The sequence below is a fragment of the Haplochromis burtoni genome, unplaced genomic scaffold (genome assembly GCF_018398535.1).
Source record: "Haplochromis burtoni strain Fernald_Lab_line unplaced genomic scaffold, NCSU_Asbu1 Contig_985, whole genome shotgun sequence".
Classification (NCBI taxonomy): domain Eukaryota; kingdom Metazoa; phylum Chordata; class Actinopteri; order Cichliformes; family Cichlidae; genus Haplochromis; species Haplochromis burtoni.
In genome coordinates, this window is record NW_024583346.1 from 80434 (window position 1) to 99585 (window position 19152).

The 19152-nt window shown below is 37.2% G+C and overlaps 2 protein-coding genes and 1 pseudogene across 2 annotated transcripts; all 3 read left to right on the plus strand.

Annotated features, from left to right (window-relative positions):
- Positions 1–506: 506 nt before the first annotated feature.
- On the plus strand, positions 507–5736 carry LOC102312111 (extracellular calcium-sensing receptor-like). The gene is made up of 10 exons (XM_005951485.3): positions 507–597; positions 1899–2062; positions 2153–2447; positions 2583–2669; positions 2979–3248; positions 3328–3525; positions 3618–3884; positions 4105–4332; positions 4446–4569; positions 4823–5736. The coding sequence occupies exons 1-10, from the start codon at positions 568–570 to the stop codon at positions 5734–5736; spliced, it is 2577 nt and encodes an 858-aa protein (XP_005951547.2). The 5' UTR covers positions 507–567.
- A 2008-nt stretch (positions 5737–7744) lies between these two features.
- Positions 7745–11730, plus strand: LOC106632597 (annotated as a pseudogene).
- Positions 11731–14288: 2558 nt separating this feature from the next.
- LOC102312422 (extracellular calcium-sensing receptor-like) lies at positions 14289–18719 on the plus strand. Its single transcript, XM_014330782.1, has 9 exons — positions 14289–14413; positions 14648–14942; positions 15106–15192; positions 15294–15563; positions 15752–15958; positions 16047–16322; positions 17266–17493; positions 17605–17728; positions 17809–18719. Exons 1-9 carry the CDS (start codon positions 14304–14306, stop codon positions 18717–18719), a joined length of 2508 nt encoding a protein of 835 aa, XP_014186268.1. The 5' UTR covers positions 14289–14303.
- Positions 18720–19152: the final 433 nt, after the last annotated feature.

Sequence of the window (19152 nt, forward strand, 5' to 3'; positions counted from 1 at the left end):
CATTAGTGTATATTTGACAAAGAATCTGAATTGACATGTCTCACTTTTTATATGGCACGAATCAATGTGTTATTTTATCAGGTGGCAATATGTCCTAGTGCAGTCAGAGGGGAAGAGCCAGGGCCAAAGGTGAGGTACATGTTGGGCGACCGTGGCTCAGGGGGTTGGAAATCGCATCTGTAACCGGAAGGTCGCCGGTTCGATCCCTGGGCTCTCTGTCCTGGTCGTTGTGTCCTTGGGCAAGACACTTTACCCTACTGCCTACTGGTGTTGGCCAGAGGGGCCGATGGCGCGATATGGCAGCCTCGCTTCTGTCAGTCTGCCCCAGGGCAGCTGTGGCTACAACTGTAGCTGCCTCCACCAGTGTATGAATGTGAGAGTGAATGAATAGTGGTATTGTAAAGTGCTTTGGGTGCCTTGAAAAGCGCTATATAAATCCAATGCATTATTATTATTATTACATCAAGCACATAGTAATAATTTTAGGATAAAGGATAAAACGCATGTACTGAGGCTAAAAGAAGCTTCAGTGCTCTCAGAAGACTAAAAAGATGGGTAAGGTCAACAATGACTCAAATGAGATTAAACAATGCTGCTGTATGTCCACCAGGAGACACTGGACAGTATAGATGTAAAACCAATATGCCAGCAGTTTATCTCAGTTAACGAGAGGAGAAGGCGTGTGTTTGGCTCCTTCACATAGCGGACATTGAGTTGTGGTGTGGGACACCAGTAGTCCATGTCTGTTGCTGTAACAGTAGTTCATGTTTAGAATAAAACATCTCAGCTCACTGATCTGATCGGGGCAATGGTGCCTAAAATGTTGCATAATTTTGCTGAGAGATCTTTTACTTTGTGGTAATCTTAGATGAGTAGTTTTAAGGACAAAAACCACCAGGTCATTCAGTGTTCCCTTAGTGCTAATGTATCAGAGATGTTGGTGCAGTATAACTGAAGTAATGTTGTTAAGTCCTCAAAGTCATATTCTTTTATTGTCATGACTGTATTTGAAGCCATTTTTATTTTTGTATGATACCTGATTTATATGGAATATGACTGAAGTAAACTAAAGTCTAAAATACTTAGTCAGCCATTTGTTTAATAGTAATTTAACATTATCTAATTCACATATAAAACCATGAATTGTAATTTTAAATGGTTTAAAAGCATGTAGAATAGGATATGTAGGCAAGTATATTTCTCCTTTTTTTATCAAGAAGCAAAGAGAAAAAGGAAAAAAAAAGAAACAAGGCACTGTTCGATGGTTGAATCATCTGTCCCCACCAATGCCAAAATCAAATCTACGCCCTTGCATAGGGGAATTGCAGTAAATGTAGTAGTAAATAAAGTATTTTTTTTAATTTACTGAAAATAAGTATGTCATCATTTTCAAAATTCAATGTAGTGTGCATTTCCTTGGCAATGCAAGAAAAATTTTTCTAAAGATCTCTTTCCACCTAAGTGCCACCTAAGGTGAGAGCCTTATATTTTCTTGTGAACTGTAAATCATAGGATTTATATAACCAGTGACTGGCATGTATTTTCAAAGAAATACAGGTAGATTAAGAATAGTCTTCTGATTTTCAAAGCAACAGTTTTTAAAAATTAACCTTATTTATAAAATGTGTAATATTGCTAAGAGCTTGGATTTTTCACAATACCTGCTGATGTAGCACAGTTATTATGAAATTTCTATTATGCCCATCCCACATTACTGTCCATGCCCTGGTGGGTGTGGATCAAAAAGTGATGAAAGGGGTTGACATAGGCTTCTATATAAAATCAAGGAGCCATGAATACAAATAAAAAAGAATGAGGCAGTTATGGGGGGCTTTCTTGTCAGATATTTGCTTATGTTTATCTGTCTGTTAATGATTTTATTGTCTTCCTTTCTGGAGTCTTCCTTTCCACCTTCATCCTGTAAATTGCAAAATAAATTTGATCTCAATGGCATACACAGGCCTGGGGATGTAATTCTGGGAGGGTTATTTGAAGTCCATTACAGTTCTGTATTCCCTGAGCGGACGTTCACCTCAGAGCCAGATCAGCCTAACTGCCGTGGGTAAGTCTCATCCATGTAGCTGACAAAAATCTCTCATTACTATTATTGCTTATAATATAGTCACTCTTTTTCATTTTTTGTGTATTTTAGATTTGACACCCCTGGATTCAGACATGCCATGACCATGGCCTTTGCTATTGATGAGATAAACAAGAATTCGAAGATACTTCCTAATGTGACTCTGGGATACAGCCTTTATGACAATTGTGCTACACTTGAGATTGGGTTCAGTGCAGCATTGTCATTAGCCAGCGGTCAAGAGGAGCAATTTTGGCTTCTGGAGAATTGTTCAGGGACCCCTTCAGTTGTGGGGATTGTGGGTGATCCTTTCTCCACATTTTCTATTGCTGCCTCAAGTGTTCTTGGTTTATTCAAGCTTCCTATTGTGAGTTTCCCCATTCTACTTTTTTGTGTGCTTCTGATATACTGCATTTTAATTGATCTACATTGTTAAATAAAATTATCTGAATGTCCCTTGCAATTTGCACAATTGGATTTTATAATATATGCTTCTTGACAGGTGAGTTATTTTGCCACTTGCTCCTGTCTGAGTGATCGACAGAGGTTTCCATCCTTCTTTAGAACAATCCCAAGTGATGCTTTCCAGGTAGAAAGTTGCACAATAAGAATTAAGTTTTTATCTGAGGTTAATTACTGACAGAAAACTTAGACATGAGCCAAACCAGTCAAAGAAATACTTTTTGCAAAATTTTGCATATTTGCAAAAAGTATTTCTTTAAATAAAAATATAATGTATTTAGGTAAAAAGTGTTATCATGAGAAGTTAACTTTTATTTAATGTTATTTTTTAAACTTTCATTAAATAAACTTTTTGATATTAGACATGAACAAGCAAATTTTCACTAAAAGAATATTTACACATGTACACTAACAACTTCAATCTCTTTTCATGTAGGTCCGTGCTATGATTCAGATTCTAAAACACTTTGGCTGGACATGGGTAGGTCTGCTAGTCAGTGATGATGATTATGGCCTCCATGTTTCCAGATCCTTCAAGTCTGACTTTCTTCAATTAAGTGGAGGTTGTTTGGCCTATTCAGAGATTTTACCTTGGGAAGATCATCCAAATGAATATAAGAAAATTGTGGATCTGATGGCCAGATCCACAGCTCGTGTTGTCATTGTGTTTGCACATCAAATACACCTGATTCATCTCATGACAGAGGTTAGGGAAAATATCATAAAACACATTGCAGGTAATGTATTACAAGAGAGTAAAAACATAACTGCAATGCAATCCACAGGTGGTGAAACAAAATGTGACAGGCTTGCAGTGGATTGCCAGTGAAGCTTGGACAGTAGTTGGTGGACTCCATACCCCTGAATTTATGCCATTCCTTGGTGGAACACTAGGCATTGCCATCCGACGAGGAGAAATACCAGGCTTTAGAGACTACTTGTTAAAAATTAATCCCGCAGAACAGAATAGTGCAAACAACATGGTGAGAGGGTAACTTAATAAACTTCAAGTCAAATTTTCTGTAGGTTATTTTTGTTGACCTGTTTTTGTTTCTCTGGTTGTTGTGCATTTTAGGTGAAGCAGTTTTGGGAAGATACATTTCACTGTAGATTTTCAGCAGACTGGTTGGAAGATGGTGGGACACTTTGCACTGGAGAAGAAGAGCTTAGGAATGCTGAGACTGAACTTTTGGATGTGACTGAACTCAGGCCTGAGTATAATATTTATAAAGCTGTGTATGCTCTTGCACATGCCCTTGATGACATGCTGCACTGTGTTCCAGGGAGAGGACCTTTTATTGGGCACAGCTGTGCCACTTTGCAAAAATTAGAGCCATGGCAGGTTTGATGTCATTTTATACTCCAGTCATTCATATTTTACCAAAACTTTATGGAAGAAAGATAATTGTGTAGCAACTAATAATATAGTTTCATGTCTCGCTGCTTTAAAGAGACAATAGCAAGAAGTTGAACTAAGTAATAGACTTAATTCCAGGTTGCTCCAATAATTGGTGTATAAAAGAAGAAAAAAGTTCATAAGCCTTTATCTATCACTTTTATAGCTGATGTATTACTTGGAAAAAGTCAATTTCACAACTCCATTTGGTGATCAAGTATTTTTTGACGAGAATGGTGATGCCTTACCTATCTATGATATCATGAACTGGCTGTGGCTCCCTGATGGAAGCACTAAAGTTCAGAATGTGGGTGAGGTTAAGATGTCAGTTTTCAAAGGTGAAGAAGTCACACTTGATGAAAACAAAATCTTCTGGAACTTTAAATCAAAAGAGGTAAATTTTCCTATTCATACAATTTGCTTTCAAACAAAAGGATAGTAGAGTATACAATACAAGTATAATTGGTGTTAAATAACTTTTTAAAAATAATAATTTTTACCCTTAAGCCAACTACATCAGTTTGCAGTAATAACTGCCCTCCAGGAACACATATAGCAAGGAAGCGGGGAAAGCCTGTGTGTTGCTATGACTGCATCCCTTGCTCTGAGGGAAAGATCAGCAATAACACTGGTTTGTATCATTTGACATTATAATGCATGAGATGTGTGATGTTTCTTTGTGTTTAGCAGTGTACGGTCCTATGGTGGCTTTTATTAACACCAAGTCAAAATTATTGTGAGAGTGGTTTCCAGTTACACATCAATGAAAATATTACTAGATGAAAATACTGACTGTCCATTTTATTGTACAAGACACTCATAATATGACAAAACAGTGTGAAACCAAATGAAGAAATCAATCTCAATTCTTCCCATTTTTTTAGATTCCTTAGAGTGCACCAGTTGTCCAGAGGACTTCTGGTCAAGCCCCCAGAGAGATCACTGTGTTCTTAAGAGAACAGAGTTCCTCTCCTACCATGAGCCCCTGGGAATCTGCTTGACAACCACCTCACTGTTGGGCACATTTATCTGTACTGTTGTTCTAGGAATTTTCACATATCATCGCAGCACACCTATGGTGCGTGCAAACAATTCAGAATTGAGCTTTCTGCTTTTAGTGTCACTTAAGCTGTGTTTCCTTTGTTCACTGTTATTCATCGGAAGACCCAGACTTTGGACATGCCAACTGAGACATGCAGCATTTGGGATCAGCTTTGTGCTTTGTGTCTCATGTATCCTGGTGAAAACTATGGTTGTTTTGGCTGTGTTCAAAGCCTCCAAGCCAGGAGGGGGAACCAATCTTAAGTGGTTTGGTGCTATGCAGCAGAGAGGGACAGTTCTGGTTCTTACTTCCATTCAAGCTGCAATCTGCACTGCCTGGCTTGTCTCTTCCTCTCCAACTCCACATAAAAACACCCAATACTACAATGACAAAGTGGTGTATGAGTGTGCTGTTGGGTCTACAATTGGCTTTGGAGTGTTACTGGGTTACATTGGTGTGCTGGCTTTCCTTAGCTTTCTGCTAGCATTTCTAGCCAGGAATCTTCCAGATAATTTCAATGAGGCCAAATTCATCACATTCAGCATGCTGATCTTCTGTGCCGTGTGGGCGGCCTTTGTCCCTGCTTATGTAAATTCTCCTGGAAAATATGCAGATGCAGTAGAAGTATTTGCCATCTTGGCCTCAAGTTTCGGGCTATTGGTGGCACTGTTTGGACCCAAATGTTACATAATTCTGCTGAAACCAGAGCGAAACACAAAGAAGGCAATCATGGGTCGAGAGACCACCAAGCCATAAAACCAACATCTGTAGGATAATGACCAAAAATATATTCATATTAATGCAGCCATAATTTGTCCTTTAAATGTTTTTATACAGTTTTACACATTAGTATTGTTTATTTGTACTTTATTTGTACTATAACAAGTACCCATGCATATCTCCCACATCATTGAAAACGTCTCTGAATATCTCTCAGTGCACAACATTATTGGCGCTGTGTGTCAATTTTGACTGCTCCTTAGCTTGTTATGTAAACATCTACAATCTTCATGGTCAGAATTCTTCTAATGAATTCCACCCATGATTCTTTAAGTGCAGTGACCTCTTGTTTTACGTCTCTAATGATATTATAATAGTTAACTGGTTGAATACTTCACAGCTTTTATCAAGCCCACTTATTATGGTCTACATCTATATATATCGATATAGATGACAGATATATATCTGTCAGTATAGGCTTTTCAAAGAAGAGAACCTATTGTCACAGAATTCACATATGCTTTGATTTTAGAAAAAGATGACTATATCAAAACGTGACTCATTTTCACCATTTTAAATGTAAATTTTCAGCAATGAAAAATGTTAATATTAAATGAGGACATATCAACTTGAATGATTCCATTGCCACAGGAATGGTATTTACTTAGAATAACCCCTTTCTTTCTTAAGATATGGTTAGTCAGAGCACTCAGAGAGCACAACTCTCCGTGAAGGCCAAGGTCTATGCTAAAACTTTGTTTTATGTTGTTTTTATTTTGCTGGTGTCTGACCTTTGACCTATGATTTGAATGATTACATATTAAATAGTTAAATTTCTTTACCACAGAACTGGTTTGTTGGTATATTTGGCTTGTATATTGATATTTTAAGATATATTTATGCAGTGGGTAATTTTGCAAAACATTGTGGCATCATTGTGATACATTGGGTGTTGTATTTAAAAAAGTGTGTTGTAAAGGTTTTTTTTATCTGTGAAAAAATTTTCAAGAAACTCATTGTTTTCTTGAAAGTTTTTTCAAGGTCAATTCTATCCTCGGACTCTAACAATGAAGAGTGAAGTCATGTCCCCCAATGCCTAGTATATCATTGTTAAGTTTGAAAATGTCCCTAAAAACTGACTGACAGACAAGCAAATGGAACCAGTTACATATCCCTTCCTGATAATTAAACCAAATATCGATCTGTCTAATGATAAAGGAAAATGGGCTGGTTCTTATAGTTCTAATAGTGCTTTCCTACTCTGAGCACTCAAAGCTCAGAGTGGTACAGAGACACAACATGCCTCTTCCATCTAAAGTTCACATGCATACTCATTCATACTCCGGTGGATGCATCAGGGAGGAACTTGGGGTTAGTATATTGCCCAAGGGTATTTTGCAAGCATACTAAAACAGACAGGGATCAAATCAACCTTCCGATGAGTAGGTGATCTGCTCTACCTCCTAAGTGACATGCTCTACTAAAACAAATACCTGATAGTCAAACAGTCAAATATAGTGATAGCACCAGTACATATATGTAGGTTTATTCATACAAATAGGATATACTCAAACAAAAGACCCTGCTAGGCTATTTGTCATTAAACACATCAAAAATGTATTTGAATATTAAGCAAGATTGACATTCATTTTCCAAATCCAAAAGTACAAAATCTTTAAAGTACATTTTACAAAATATATGGTTCAGTGCTTTTATACATTTATTAATACAGCACAGCATTCAGACTATGTTTATATATTCATATTTATTTCAGTGTGGTGACATGTCTGCAGCCATACCCTTGAGAGTGCTGAAAAAAATTAAACAATGACGCAAAGCATGTTAAAGGGATAACACACCCCTCATATAAAGTAGAGAGACCTTATAAAAGAAACAATGATACTGAAGGTGGAGATCAGTTATGGGGGGCTTCCAGGTCACATATATTTTCACAGGTGTCTCTTTGGTCTTACTTTTTTTCCCTTTTTTCTTTTTATGCTTTGTGTCTTCTTCACTTTCTTTATCTTGTAAGTTAGAAAGAAAGTTTCATCTCAATGAAATGCACAAGCCTGGCGATGTGGTACTGGGTGGGTTGTTTGAGGTCCATTACACTTCTGTCTACCCAGAGAGAACATTTACCTCAGAGCCTCAACAGCCTCACTGCACTGGGTAAGTGTCACACAAATATGACATCAGCAGAGACATGTACAAATAATAACTATTCAAAATATTCATGACAGATCTAAATTATATACAAGATAACTTCTCTATCTTAGCGTACATATGTCAAAATATTAATTACACTTCTTATTTTGTATTAACATACACTCGTTTTAGGGTTCATTTTGTATATCTCTGCTTGTTTTCATGTTTGCAGATCTCTTTTAGTGAACAATACTGACGTAACGTTTGCTTGTTTGTTAGCTTTGATATTGTAGGGTTCAGGAATGCAATGACTATGGTATTTGCTATTGAAGAGATCAACAAGAATTTAAATTTGCTACCTAATGTGACTCTTGGATACAGTCTTTATGACAACTGTGGTGCCCTTGTTGTTGCACTCAGCGGTGCCTTATCACTAGCCAGTGGCCAGGAGGAGCAGTTTCTGCTTCAGGAGAACTGTTCAGGGATCCCTCCAGTCCTTGGGCTTGTTGGTGATCACTACTCAACATTTTCTATTGCTATTTCCAGTGTGCTAAGTTTATACAATATACCTATTGTAAGTTTTAAGTTTCATATTTTTATGCTTGCACTGTGCGTTTCATTTAAGTGTAGTATTGATCCCCTGCGGTACATTTTGGCGGTACTTATAATAGCATTTGGACTGGCTTTTACTTGTATGATGTGTTAATATGTCTCTTGTATATTTGTAATAGGTGAGTTATTTTGCCACATGCTCCTGCCTAAGTGATCGTCAGCGTTTTCCAACTTTTTTCAGAACCATCCCAAGTGATGCTTTCCAGGTAAAACATAATTACCAAGTTAAATGAAATATACCATAGTTTCAGGAAAGGACTTTGAAATTATTTCTAATGACTTTGATGTATTTAATGAATAAGATAAATTATAGAGGTTGCATTAATTGGTTTCAGATGTATATTTATAATTTTTTTAAAATAATACACTCATCTCATATCCACTTAGGTGCGTGCTATGATTCAGATTCTAAAACACTTTGGCTGGACTTGGATAGGTCTTCTAGTCAGTGATGATGATTACGGACTCCATGTTGCCCAATCCTTCCAATCTGACCTGGCTAAATCTGGTGATGGTTGTCTGGCCTACTTAGAGATTTTGCCCTGGGACAGTGACCCAAGTGAACTGAAGAGGATTGTACATTTGATAAAGACATCAACAGCTCGTGTGGTCATAGTGTTTGCACATGAGATACACTTGATTCAACTAATGGAAGAGGTTGGAAATAAAAAAATGTTCACATAGATAATTTTTATTGCAGCATTGTACTTTATTTGTCTAGACAAAAATGACTGCCATTGAAGGTAAAATAGGTATTCTAATAATTAGATTAAACTGATAACATTTAAAAGCAGAAACATCACAATGAAACTTAATCAGTTTTATGTTATCAAAATGCCCCAAATGTGCAAGAAAAATAAACATTGTTTATTTAACTAACTTCATATCAATAACTTGATAACTTAATAGCTATAGTGAGAACCTACATAAATTTTGTATTCTAAATTTATTATCATAGGTAGCGAAGCAGAATGTGATAGGTCGCCAATGGATTGCAAGTGAAACATGGACAACAGCATCAGTGCTCCAAACAGCCCACCTCACTCCGTACCTGCGTGGCACATTGGGCATTGCCATCCGCAGAGGCGAATTACCAGGGCTGAGGGAATTCCTGTTAAAAATACACCCAGACCAAAGTGACAATGGAAGATACAACAATAATTTGGTAATAATTCTGAAATAAATATAATTTGAAAGTATATCTAAAATGAATGAGAATGAGACATGAAATAAATAAATATTTTCTATTATCTCTCAATACTTTTATTCCATTACAGGTAAATCAGTTTTGGGAATTCACATTTCAGTGCAGATTTGCACCAGCTCCTGCAGGCTGGCTGGAAGGTGGAGGAGCGCTATGCACTGGGCAGGAGCATATTGAAAATGTGGACACTGAGTTTTTTGATCTTTCTAATCTCAGGCCTGACTACAATGTGTACAAGGCCGTGTATTCTCTCGCATATGCTCTTAATGACATGTTGCATTGCAAGCCAGGAACAGGACCCTTCAGAGGGCACAGCTGTGCTACTTTGCAAACAATGGAACCATAGCAGGTATGGTATCAATTTATACATTTTTGTTTGAAAAGCTACTGTGTCACTGAAGTTTTTGTTATTGAAAAAGGTCCATTATTCTATAAGGGCACTGATATGTTTGCAATGAATTTCCATTATTTTCTTTCCAAAATAAAAGAAATGGTAGAAGTAGTATTTTTTTTAAATAATTAAGAAAAATTAGATGAAACAACATTCTGAATTACAGTCTACCTTGATGCTGTTCCTTCTTTTTTTCCATTAACCTTCATTAGCTCATACATTATTTACAAAATGTCAACTTCACCACTCCATTTGGTGATCAAGTATCCTTTGATGAAAATGGTGATGCATTGCCAATATATGATGTCATGAACTGGTTACACCTACCTGATGGACAAATTAAAGTTCAGAATGTTGGTGAGGTTAAAAGGTCAGGCTTTAAAAGTGAAGAACTCACCATTGATGAAGACAAAATGTTCTGGAATTTTGAATCAGGAAAGGTTATTTTTACTTTTCTAAATAACTTCTTTTAAAAAAAATACTGAGTGAAGTAGTGTATATTGAACCTTGTATGTAATCAGTTTGTCTTTCTCTAGCCACCCCGATCAGTGTGTAGTGAGAGCTGTCCTCCAGGCACCCGGATGGCTAGAAACAAAGGACAACCAGAGTGCTGTTTTACTTGCATTCCATGTTCAAAGGGAAAAATCAGCAAAAACAACAGTGGGTATTTGTAATTCAAGGATATTTTAATTTTAATTTTGAGAAATTATACATAGTTATATACAATTGATATCATTGATTATATGCCTTCCTATTGTTGTCAGATTCCTTGGAGTGCACCAGTTGTCCAGAAGATTTTTGGTCAAACCCTCAGAATGACCACTGTGTTCCTAAGAAGACAGAGTTCCTCTCCTACCATGAGCCTCTTGGTATTTGTTTGACAACTGCCTCTTTGTTGGGCACATTTATCTGTGCAGTTGTTTTAGGGATCTTTTTCTATCATCGACGTACACCCATGGTACGTGCAAACAATTCAGAGCTGAGCTTCTTGCTCTTAGTATCACTGAAACTATGCTTCCTGTGTTCACTGTTATTCATCGGAAGACCCAGGGTATGGACATGCCAGCTGAGGCATGCAGCATTTGGCATCAGTTTTGTGCTTTGTGTCTCATGTATCCTGGTGAAAACTATGGTTGTTCTGGCTGTGTTCAAAGCCTCCAAGCCAGGAGGGGGAACCATTCTTAAGTGGTTTGGGTCGATGCAACAGAGAGGGACAGTTCTGGCTCTTACTTGTATTCAGGCAGGAATCTGTACTGCCTGGCTTGTCTCTTCCTCTCCAGCTCCACATAAAAACATGCAATACCAAAATGACAAGATAGTGTATGAGTGTGCTGTTGGGTCTACAATTGGCTTTGCAGTGTTACTGGGTTACATTGGTGTGCTGGCTGTCCTTAGCTTTTTGCTAGCATTTCTAGCCAGGAATCTTCCAGATAATTTCAATGAGGCCCGACTCATCACATTCAGCATGCTAAGTTTCTGTGCCGTGTGGGTGGCCTTTGTCCCTGCTTATGTCAACTCTCCAGGTAAATATGCAGATGCAGTGGAAGTATTTGCCATTTTGGCTTCAAGTTTCGGGCTATTGGTGGCACTGTTTGGACCCAAATGTTACATAATTCTGCTGAAACCAGAGAGAAACACAAAGAAGGCAATCATGGGTCGGCTCACTATAAATGAATAGAATTAATATAATTTGGGTTATTTAAATTAATCACTTAATCGGTTGAATTCATTTCACATTTTGTCTCCAACAGTAATAATTTAGGGTCGCTAAAATCTTAAATCTTTTATCAAACAATAGTATGGCTAATAGATTTTTTTAAGAGCATTATCATGGCAAAATGTTATCTTAGAGAAATTGTAACTTGCTGGATTGTTCGCCTCACCAGATCTTTTCTCCCCTCAAGTTGAAACTTTTGGATCTCAACCAAAAGAATGCACAAGAAATGAAGTTACAAATTCTAACATTCAACGGAGTTGCAGCTGTAAGCTAAAGATATTCCATTCAGAGAAGATGATTTTTTGTGAATTCATCCTTAAAGGCTACCTGAGAAAACAAACAAACAAAACAAAAACAAACAAAAAAAATGAATGCTGCCATTGTAAAAAACTGACCTAATTTGAGCTCCTGCTCCTGAAAGCAATGGGCAGACACACACAGACACAGAAACAGAGACAGGGGCAAACAGAAAACAGAAACTGACCATTTGCCTTAAATGTGTTGTAACATTTTGGTTGTCCTCAGTATTTTAATCTTAATATGGGTGTATTGTTTCTCACAATAAATCGATGTGATAAAATCTGTTTCTGCCTAGAGAACATGAATGTAAAGGGTGAAATTCATAATGAGGTTAACAATTAATTAAAGCTTCTGTGCTTGGGTGTTTGTGTGTGTCTGTGCCTGTTGACAAATTTAGGTAGGGATACTATTAAAAAAGCAATAATACATATGCTTTTTTCTTTGTTGGGCAAAATTAGTAGGAGTTTCAGGGAGTGTAGAACACTGTCTAAACACCTAGATAAACCAGATCCAATAAAAATGCAGAGTCACAGACTAAACATCTACTGAATCTTAATCTATTCTTCACAGATATTCTGATGAAAACGTCAAATAAACAATTTAAAAAAAATACAAAAATAGTTAGCATCTGCACTCCTAACTCAAATTAACAATAAGTGGTACCATTACGTCGTGAATTAACCTGTCAATAAAATACTTAAGGTTTAATACCTAACATATCATGTAAAATAAACTAACTTTAGCCAATACTTCCATGAAGCTTCAATGCAGATGAAAGCAAATTGTGTTCAGCACATACTTGACATGGCTGCTATGCTAATTCTCAAAACAGGAAGTGATGTCATCATATTATACTCGGACAAGTTAAATGATCCACCCCCACCCCTTTTTTTACACAGAGTATAGCCTTTAAAGAATACAATTATCAAATTTGTTTAAAGTATCTTGGGTCTTATTCACAGCTAACTGAAAAGTATATGAATATATGAAACCAGAGGAATTGTACTTAAATCTTATGCATTCAGCTCTTCCTACGTCACGGTTTCCTTCAAAATATGTCTTTGCAAAAATTGCGTAAAAAGCATTTGCAGCAAAAAAAACACAATATTCCAGAAACACGCTTTGCCAACTGATCAGCTGTTCATAACACTTCCTACGTTGGAATAAACGTCACAACAATCTATCTGATGTTCGCCATTACCTGCCCGAAAACGGAAGGGACGTCATTTTCGCGGAAAACAAAGCTATGCTGCTGTTTTTAAAATTAATGTTTGAGTTTATGCCTTTCTGTATAGTCTCTGGGAAACTTAGAACTCAAATTACATTGTTGGAAATTGTTTATTTTGATGCACATGCTGGTTTTTTTTTGGGGGGGGGCATTGTAGGATTTATTTTCGTTTTTCCTCCAGTATATAAAAATTGTTGTATCTCAAAAAAAAAAACTATAAAGACATTCAAAATGAATTTCCTGTGGTTGGAAACTATTTTGTGCAACTTATTTGCATTTACAGTTTTGAGGGATAGACCTCTGAAATTTCTCTAACTAGAAATATATGTTGTTAAAAAACAAAATCAATTTTCAAATTTTTTGTAGTTTATTGCACATTTTTGCAATTTATGTAGTTAGTATGGACTTAATGCATACATATTATTAAAATTTGGAATATAATGTTTGTATTGATGTATATCAACTTGCGGACTTGGTTCTATGGTAGGTCTTAAAGGGTTAATATAGAAGGTTCTTGTGCATTTATTCAGATTATGGTCTTGAATTTATTTATTTATTCATTTGCTCACTGTATGTCTCAATGATTTAACCGCAAGAATATTTCTCCCCCCCTTTTACTGCACTTGATAAATATGAAAAAAAAACCCACAAAAATTATGTTTAACTTTCTAACTCTCTAACCTGCATAGTCACAAGTGAGTGTATGTTCAGTCATAGCATCTGCATCAATAAAAACTGATCTCAAATGAAATGTATTATAGGCCTGCCCATCTGCTGTCTGCTCTGATAGGTTATTTACAGTACTGCATGTCAATAAGAAGAAATTGCAACGCCATGAAACCTGACTGGGCTGAGAAAAGGGGAAAAGCAGATAATAGTTATGTTGTCACTTGTACACGCCAATTTGCTCTTGTTCATTTTGATGTATTGTTACTTTTCTTTTACTGCAGCCTCTTCTCTGTCTTCGTCCTCCTGCCACTCACGTGGACAGTTTCATCTAAATAGCATGCAAAAAAGTGGAGATCTGATCCTAGGAGGACTGTTTGAAGTTCACTTCTTTTCAATCTTCCCTGACCTGTCATTTACCTCAGAGCCACAACAGCCTACTTGCCATGGGTAAGTATGACAGTGAAACAGCACAAAAGACTTTGGGAAATCACTGCCAACAGTGGCATTAAGAACAAATACACACATCTTGCAATATGAACTTTCTTTATTTTTGTCATTTAGCATGTTACTTTAGTTGTTTCTGTTCTTTTCATTTGAGTAGTTGCAAAACGTGTATGGTTGCAAAATGTTTTCCAGGTATACTGCTATATTTTTCAATAGCAGACTGTGTTTTTTTGTTAGTTTTGATGTTCTAGGATTTAGGCAGGCAAAAACCATGGCCTTTGCAATTGATGAAATCAACAGAAACTCCAACCTATTGCCTAATGTGACTCTGGGATTCACTCTTTATGATAACTGCGTTGAACTTGGAATTGGATTCCGTGCAGCATTGTCATTAGCCAGTGGTCAAGAGGATCAAATAATATTACATAATACATGTGTTGGAAATCCTCCAGTCATAGGGATTGTGGGTGATTCATCCTCTACACGTTCAATTGCCATCTCCACTGTCTTAGGTTTGTACAGCATACCTATGGTAAGTTTCCAGTTTAACCATGAAATATTATTTTTGGTTATATTTAATATAAATATATAGACCTAATTGTAAATTTAATGACCAGATTGAAGCTTAAAAAATATGTAAGGAGGCAGTCAAGGCTTTGAATATTTCTACAATATACAGTCTGTATCTTTCACAGGTGAGTTATTTTGCCACATGTTCCTGCCTGAGTGACCGTAAAAAGTATCCATCCTTCTTTAGGACGATCCCAAGTGATGCTTTCCAGGTGAAAATCGATCAGCACAATTATAAACAGTCATCAGTAACTAATGAATAACTAAGTTTTGTCTTGTCTATGCATTCATGTTTTAATCTGTATTCACTTAGGTCCATGCTTTGATTCAGATTCTAAAACATTTTGGCTGGACTTGGGCAGGTCTGCTTGTCAGTGATGATGACTATGGACTCCATGCAGCAAGATCCTTCCAGTCTGAGTTAAGTCAGTCTGGTGAAGGTTGCCTGGCTTACACTGAAATTTTGTCCTTGCACAAAGAAACAGATGAACTCAGGAGGATTGTAAATGTGATGAAAAAATCCACAGCTCGAGTTGTCATTGTATTTGCACATGAGAGTCACATGATAAACCTTATGGAAGAGGTTTGAATTTAAAAGTTTTAAATTTTTACTAGCTATGTAGATTTGCATCACTAGACTGTGTAACAGATGCATTATGTCTTTATATATTGATTGAGTAGAGAAAACTAGTAATAAAGAATTCATAATGTTACTAAATTAGTTGCTACTTACAATATGAGTTTGTACATTTGGTCAAACATAATGCACAGGTGGTGAGGCAAAATGTAACAGGCCTACAGTGGATGGCCAGTGAAGCCTGGACAACTGCTGTTGTGCTCCAAACACCTCACCTCATGCCATACCTGGGTGGTACACTGGGCATCGCTATTCGTCGAGGAGAAATAACAGGGCTCAGGGAATTCCTGTTACAAATACGTCCTGACTTGCATCACAACAATAGCTATGGAAATAGCATGGTGAGGGTTAAACTATTTACAGTGGTATTTGCAGGAATTGCATATTTTATTATGTATAACATCTAAAATAGTTTTCATAATATTTCAGGTGAATCAATTTTGGGAATTCACATTTAAGTGCAGATTTGAACCAGCTCCAGCAGGCTGGGTGGAAGGGGGTGGTATATTATGCACTGGACAGGAAGATTTGGAAAATGTGAACAATGAGTTCTTGGACGTTTCCGACCTCCGGCCTGAGTATAATGTGTACAAAGCTGTTTATGCTCTGGCATATTCCCTTGATGAGATGCTGCAATGCAAGCCTGGAAGAGGACCTTTCAGTGGGAACAGCTGTGCCACATTACAAACACTGGAGCCATGGCAGGTGTGATATCAGGTTACACTTTTTGTCTAAATTGATTGTTCTGTAATTACATTTAGAAAAGAATTTACCCTGTAAGGCAAAATGCAGTGCTATAAAATTAACTATGAAAAAGCTGGATTGAGGATTATATTTTCTCCTGAGCAAAAGTATTGGTTACTGTAATTAGATCAGAGAAACCATTAATGGAATAAGTATGTCGCATTACTATAGGCCTTGTTTAAAAGCAATGAATTCCTATATTCAAATTTAATAAGATAAGATAAGATAAGATAACCTTTATTAGTCCCACACGTGGGAAATTTGTTTTGTCACAGCAGGAAGTGGACAGTGCAAAAGTTATGACGCAAAAATTAGAATACAATAAGAATAAATACAGTACACAGCTGTACAGAATAGAATAAAATAAAATAAAATACTATATACAGTAGAATAAAATAGAATAAAAATATACAATGAGATAAAAATAGAATACGAATGCTATATACAACTGAGTAAAAATACAACGATGCCAGAAAAGATTATTGCACTTAGTGTTATTGCACATGTGTGGATGTGTGTGTTTGTTCAGTTAAAGTCTTTGTTGTGGAGTCTGACAGCAGTGGGGAGGAAAGACCTGCGAAATCTCTCCGTCCCACACCGTGGGTGCCGCAGTCTCCCACTGAAGGAGCTGCTCAGTGCTGTCACAGTCTGCTGCATGGGGTGGGAGACGTTGTCCAACAGGGATGACAGCTTAGCCGCCATTCTCCTGTCACTCACCACCTCCACTGGGTCCAGAGGGCATCCAAGAACAGAGCTGGCCCTTCGGATCACACTGTTCAGTCTCTTCCTGTCCCCAGCAGAGATGCTGCCAATAGCTCTAATATTTGACTACTGAACAGCAGTGCCACAGTTTACATTGTTAAAAGTAAGTTAATTCTTATACATCTGTATCTGTTTTTAACAGCATGTTTATTACTTGGAAAGGGTAAACTTCACCACTCCATTTGGGGATCAAGTGTCATTTGATGAGAATGGTGATGTGGTGCCAATTTATGATGTGATGAACTGGTTGTGGCTCCCTGATGGAAGCACTAAAGTTCAGAATGTTGGTGAAGTTAAGAGGTCAGCTTTCAAAGGTGAAGAACTCATACTTGATGAAGATAAAATCTTCTGGAACTTTGAATCCAAAAAGGTTTAAAATGGTTTTTCTATCCTTTTATCTTTTCCCATACGTATATTTTTCATTTTTCTCATGTGCACAATATATGTAATTCTAGCAGGTAATATTAATTTCGTCTAACAGCCAGGTCGATCAGTATGTAGTGAGAGCTGTCCTCCTGGTACCCACATGGTGAGACGGAAGGGAGAACCCAAATGCTGTTTCGACTGCATCCCTTGCTCTGAGGGAAAAATAAACAATAAGAGCAGTAAGTGCTTGTCTTTGCATATTTTATTTAATTTATATTAAATGTAAAATGCATTTCACCATCTTAGCTTTTATTGTCAGATTCCTTGGAGTGTACCAGTTGTCCAGAGGATTTTTGGTCAAACCATCAGCGTGACCACTGTGTTCCCAAGAAGACAGAGTTTCTCTCCTACGATGAGCCTCTGGGATTTTGTTTAACAGCAACCTCTTTGCTGGGAACAATTATATGTGCTGTTGTTATAGGGATCTTTTTCTACCATCGCAGAACACCTATAGTACTTGCCAACAATTCGGAACTTAGTTTCCAGCTATTGCTGTCACTTAAGTTATGTTTCCTGTGTTCACTGCTGTTCATTGGACGACCCAGGCTTTGGACATGCCAACTCAGGCATGCAGCATTTGGGATCAGCTTTGTGCTGTGTGTCTCATGCATCCTGGTAAAAACCATGGTTGTTCTGGCTGTTTTCAAAGCCTCCAAGCCAGGAGGGGGAGCCAGTCTGAAGTGGTTTGGTGCTATGCAGCAAAGAGGAACAATTCTGTTTCTTACATCTATTCAAGTAGTCATCTGCACTGCCTGGCTTGTTTCTGCTTCTCCTACTCCAAATAAAAGCACCCAATACCACAATGATAAGATCATTTATGAGTGTTCAGTTGGGTCTAGTGTTGGTTTTGGAGTGTTATTGGGTTATATTGGCATGCTGGCTTTCCTCAGTTTTTTAATTGCTTTCCTGGCAAGGAATCTCCCTGATAGTTTTAATGAGGCCAAGCTCATCACATTCAGCATGCTGATATTCTGTGCTGTGTGGGTGGCCTTCGTTCCTGCTTATATCAGCTCACCTGGAAACCATGCAGATGCAGTGGAGGTATTTGCCATCTTGGCCTCAAGCTTTGGCCTGTTGGTCGCACTGTTTGGGCCCAAATGTTACATCATCCTGTTGAGACCAGAGATGAACACAAAAAAAGTTATAATGGGCCGTGGCACTCGATCATAAAAAAACATTTTCCACATGCAATAGAAAAATACATATGGTGAATACACATTTATATAAATATATTAAATAAAACATAAAAGTGAGAACATATAAAGAAAGTTTGGATTTCTCCTTTACTGTGTATGCTAGAATGTGCAAGCATTGACTCTGTGACACTACATTGTTAAATTTAACTTTAGACATAATTTAGCTATATCTGTCAGGGTTCCTGGGTCATGTTTGTTCATGTTCTGTTTATTTTCCACATGTTCATGTTCCCTGTTTTACCGTGCCAGCTTTATCTATGTACATCATGTCTAGTTCTACTTCAAGTTCAAGGTTCAAGTTCAAGTTCAAGGTTCTTTATTTGTCACATGCATAGTTGTACAAGTATAACACACAGTGAAATGTAGCCTGACACGCTCCTCGACATGTGCAAAAAAATTGGGGGGGG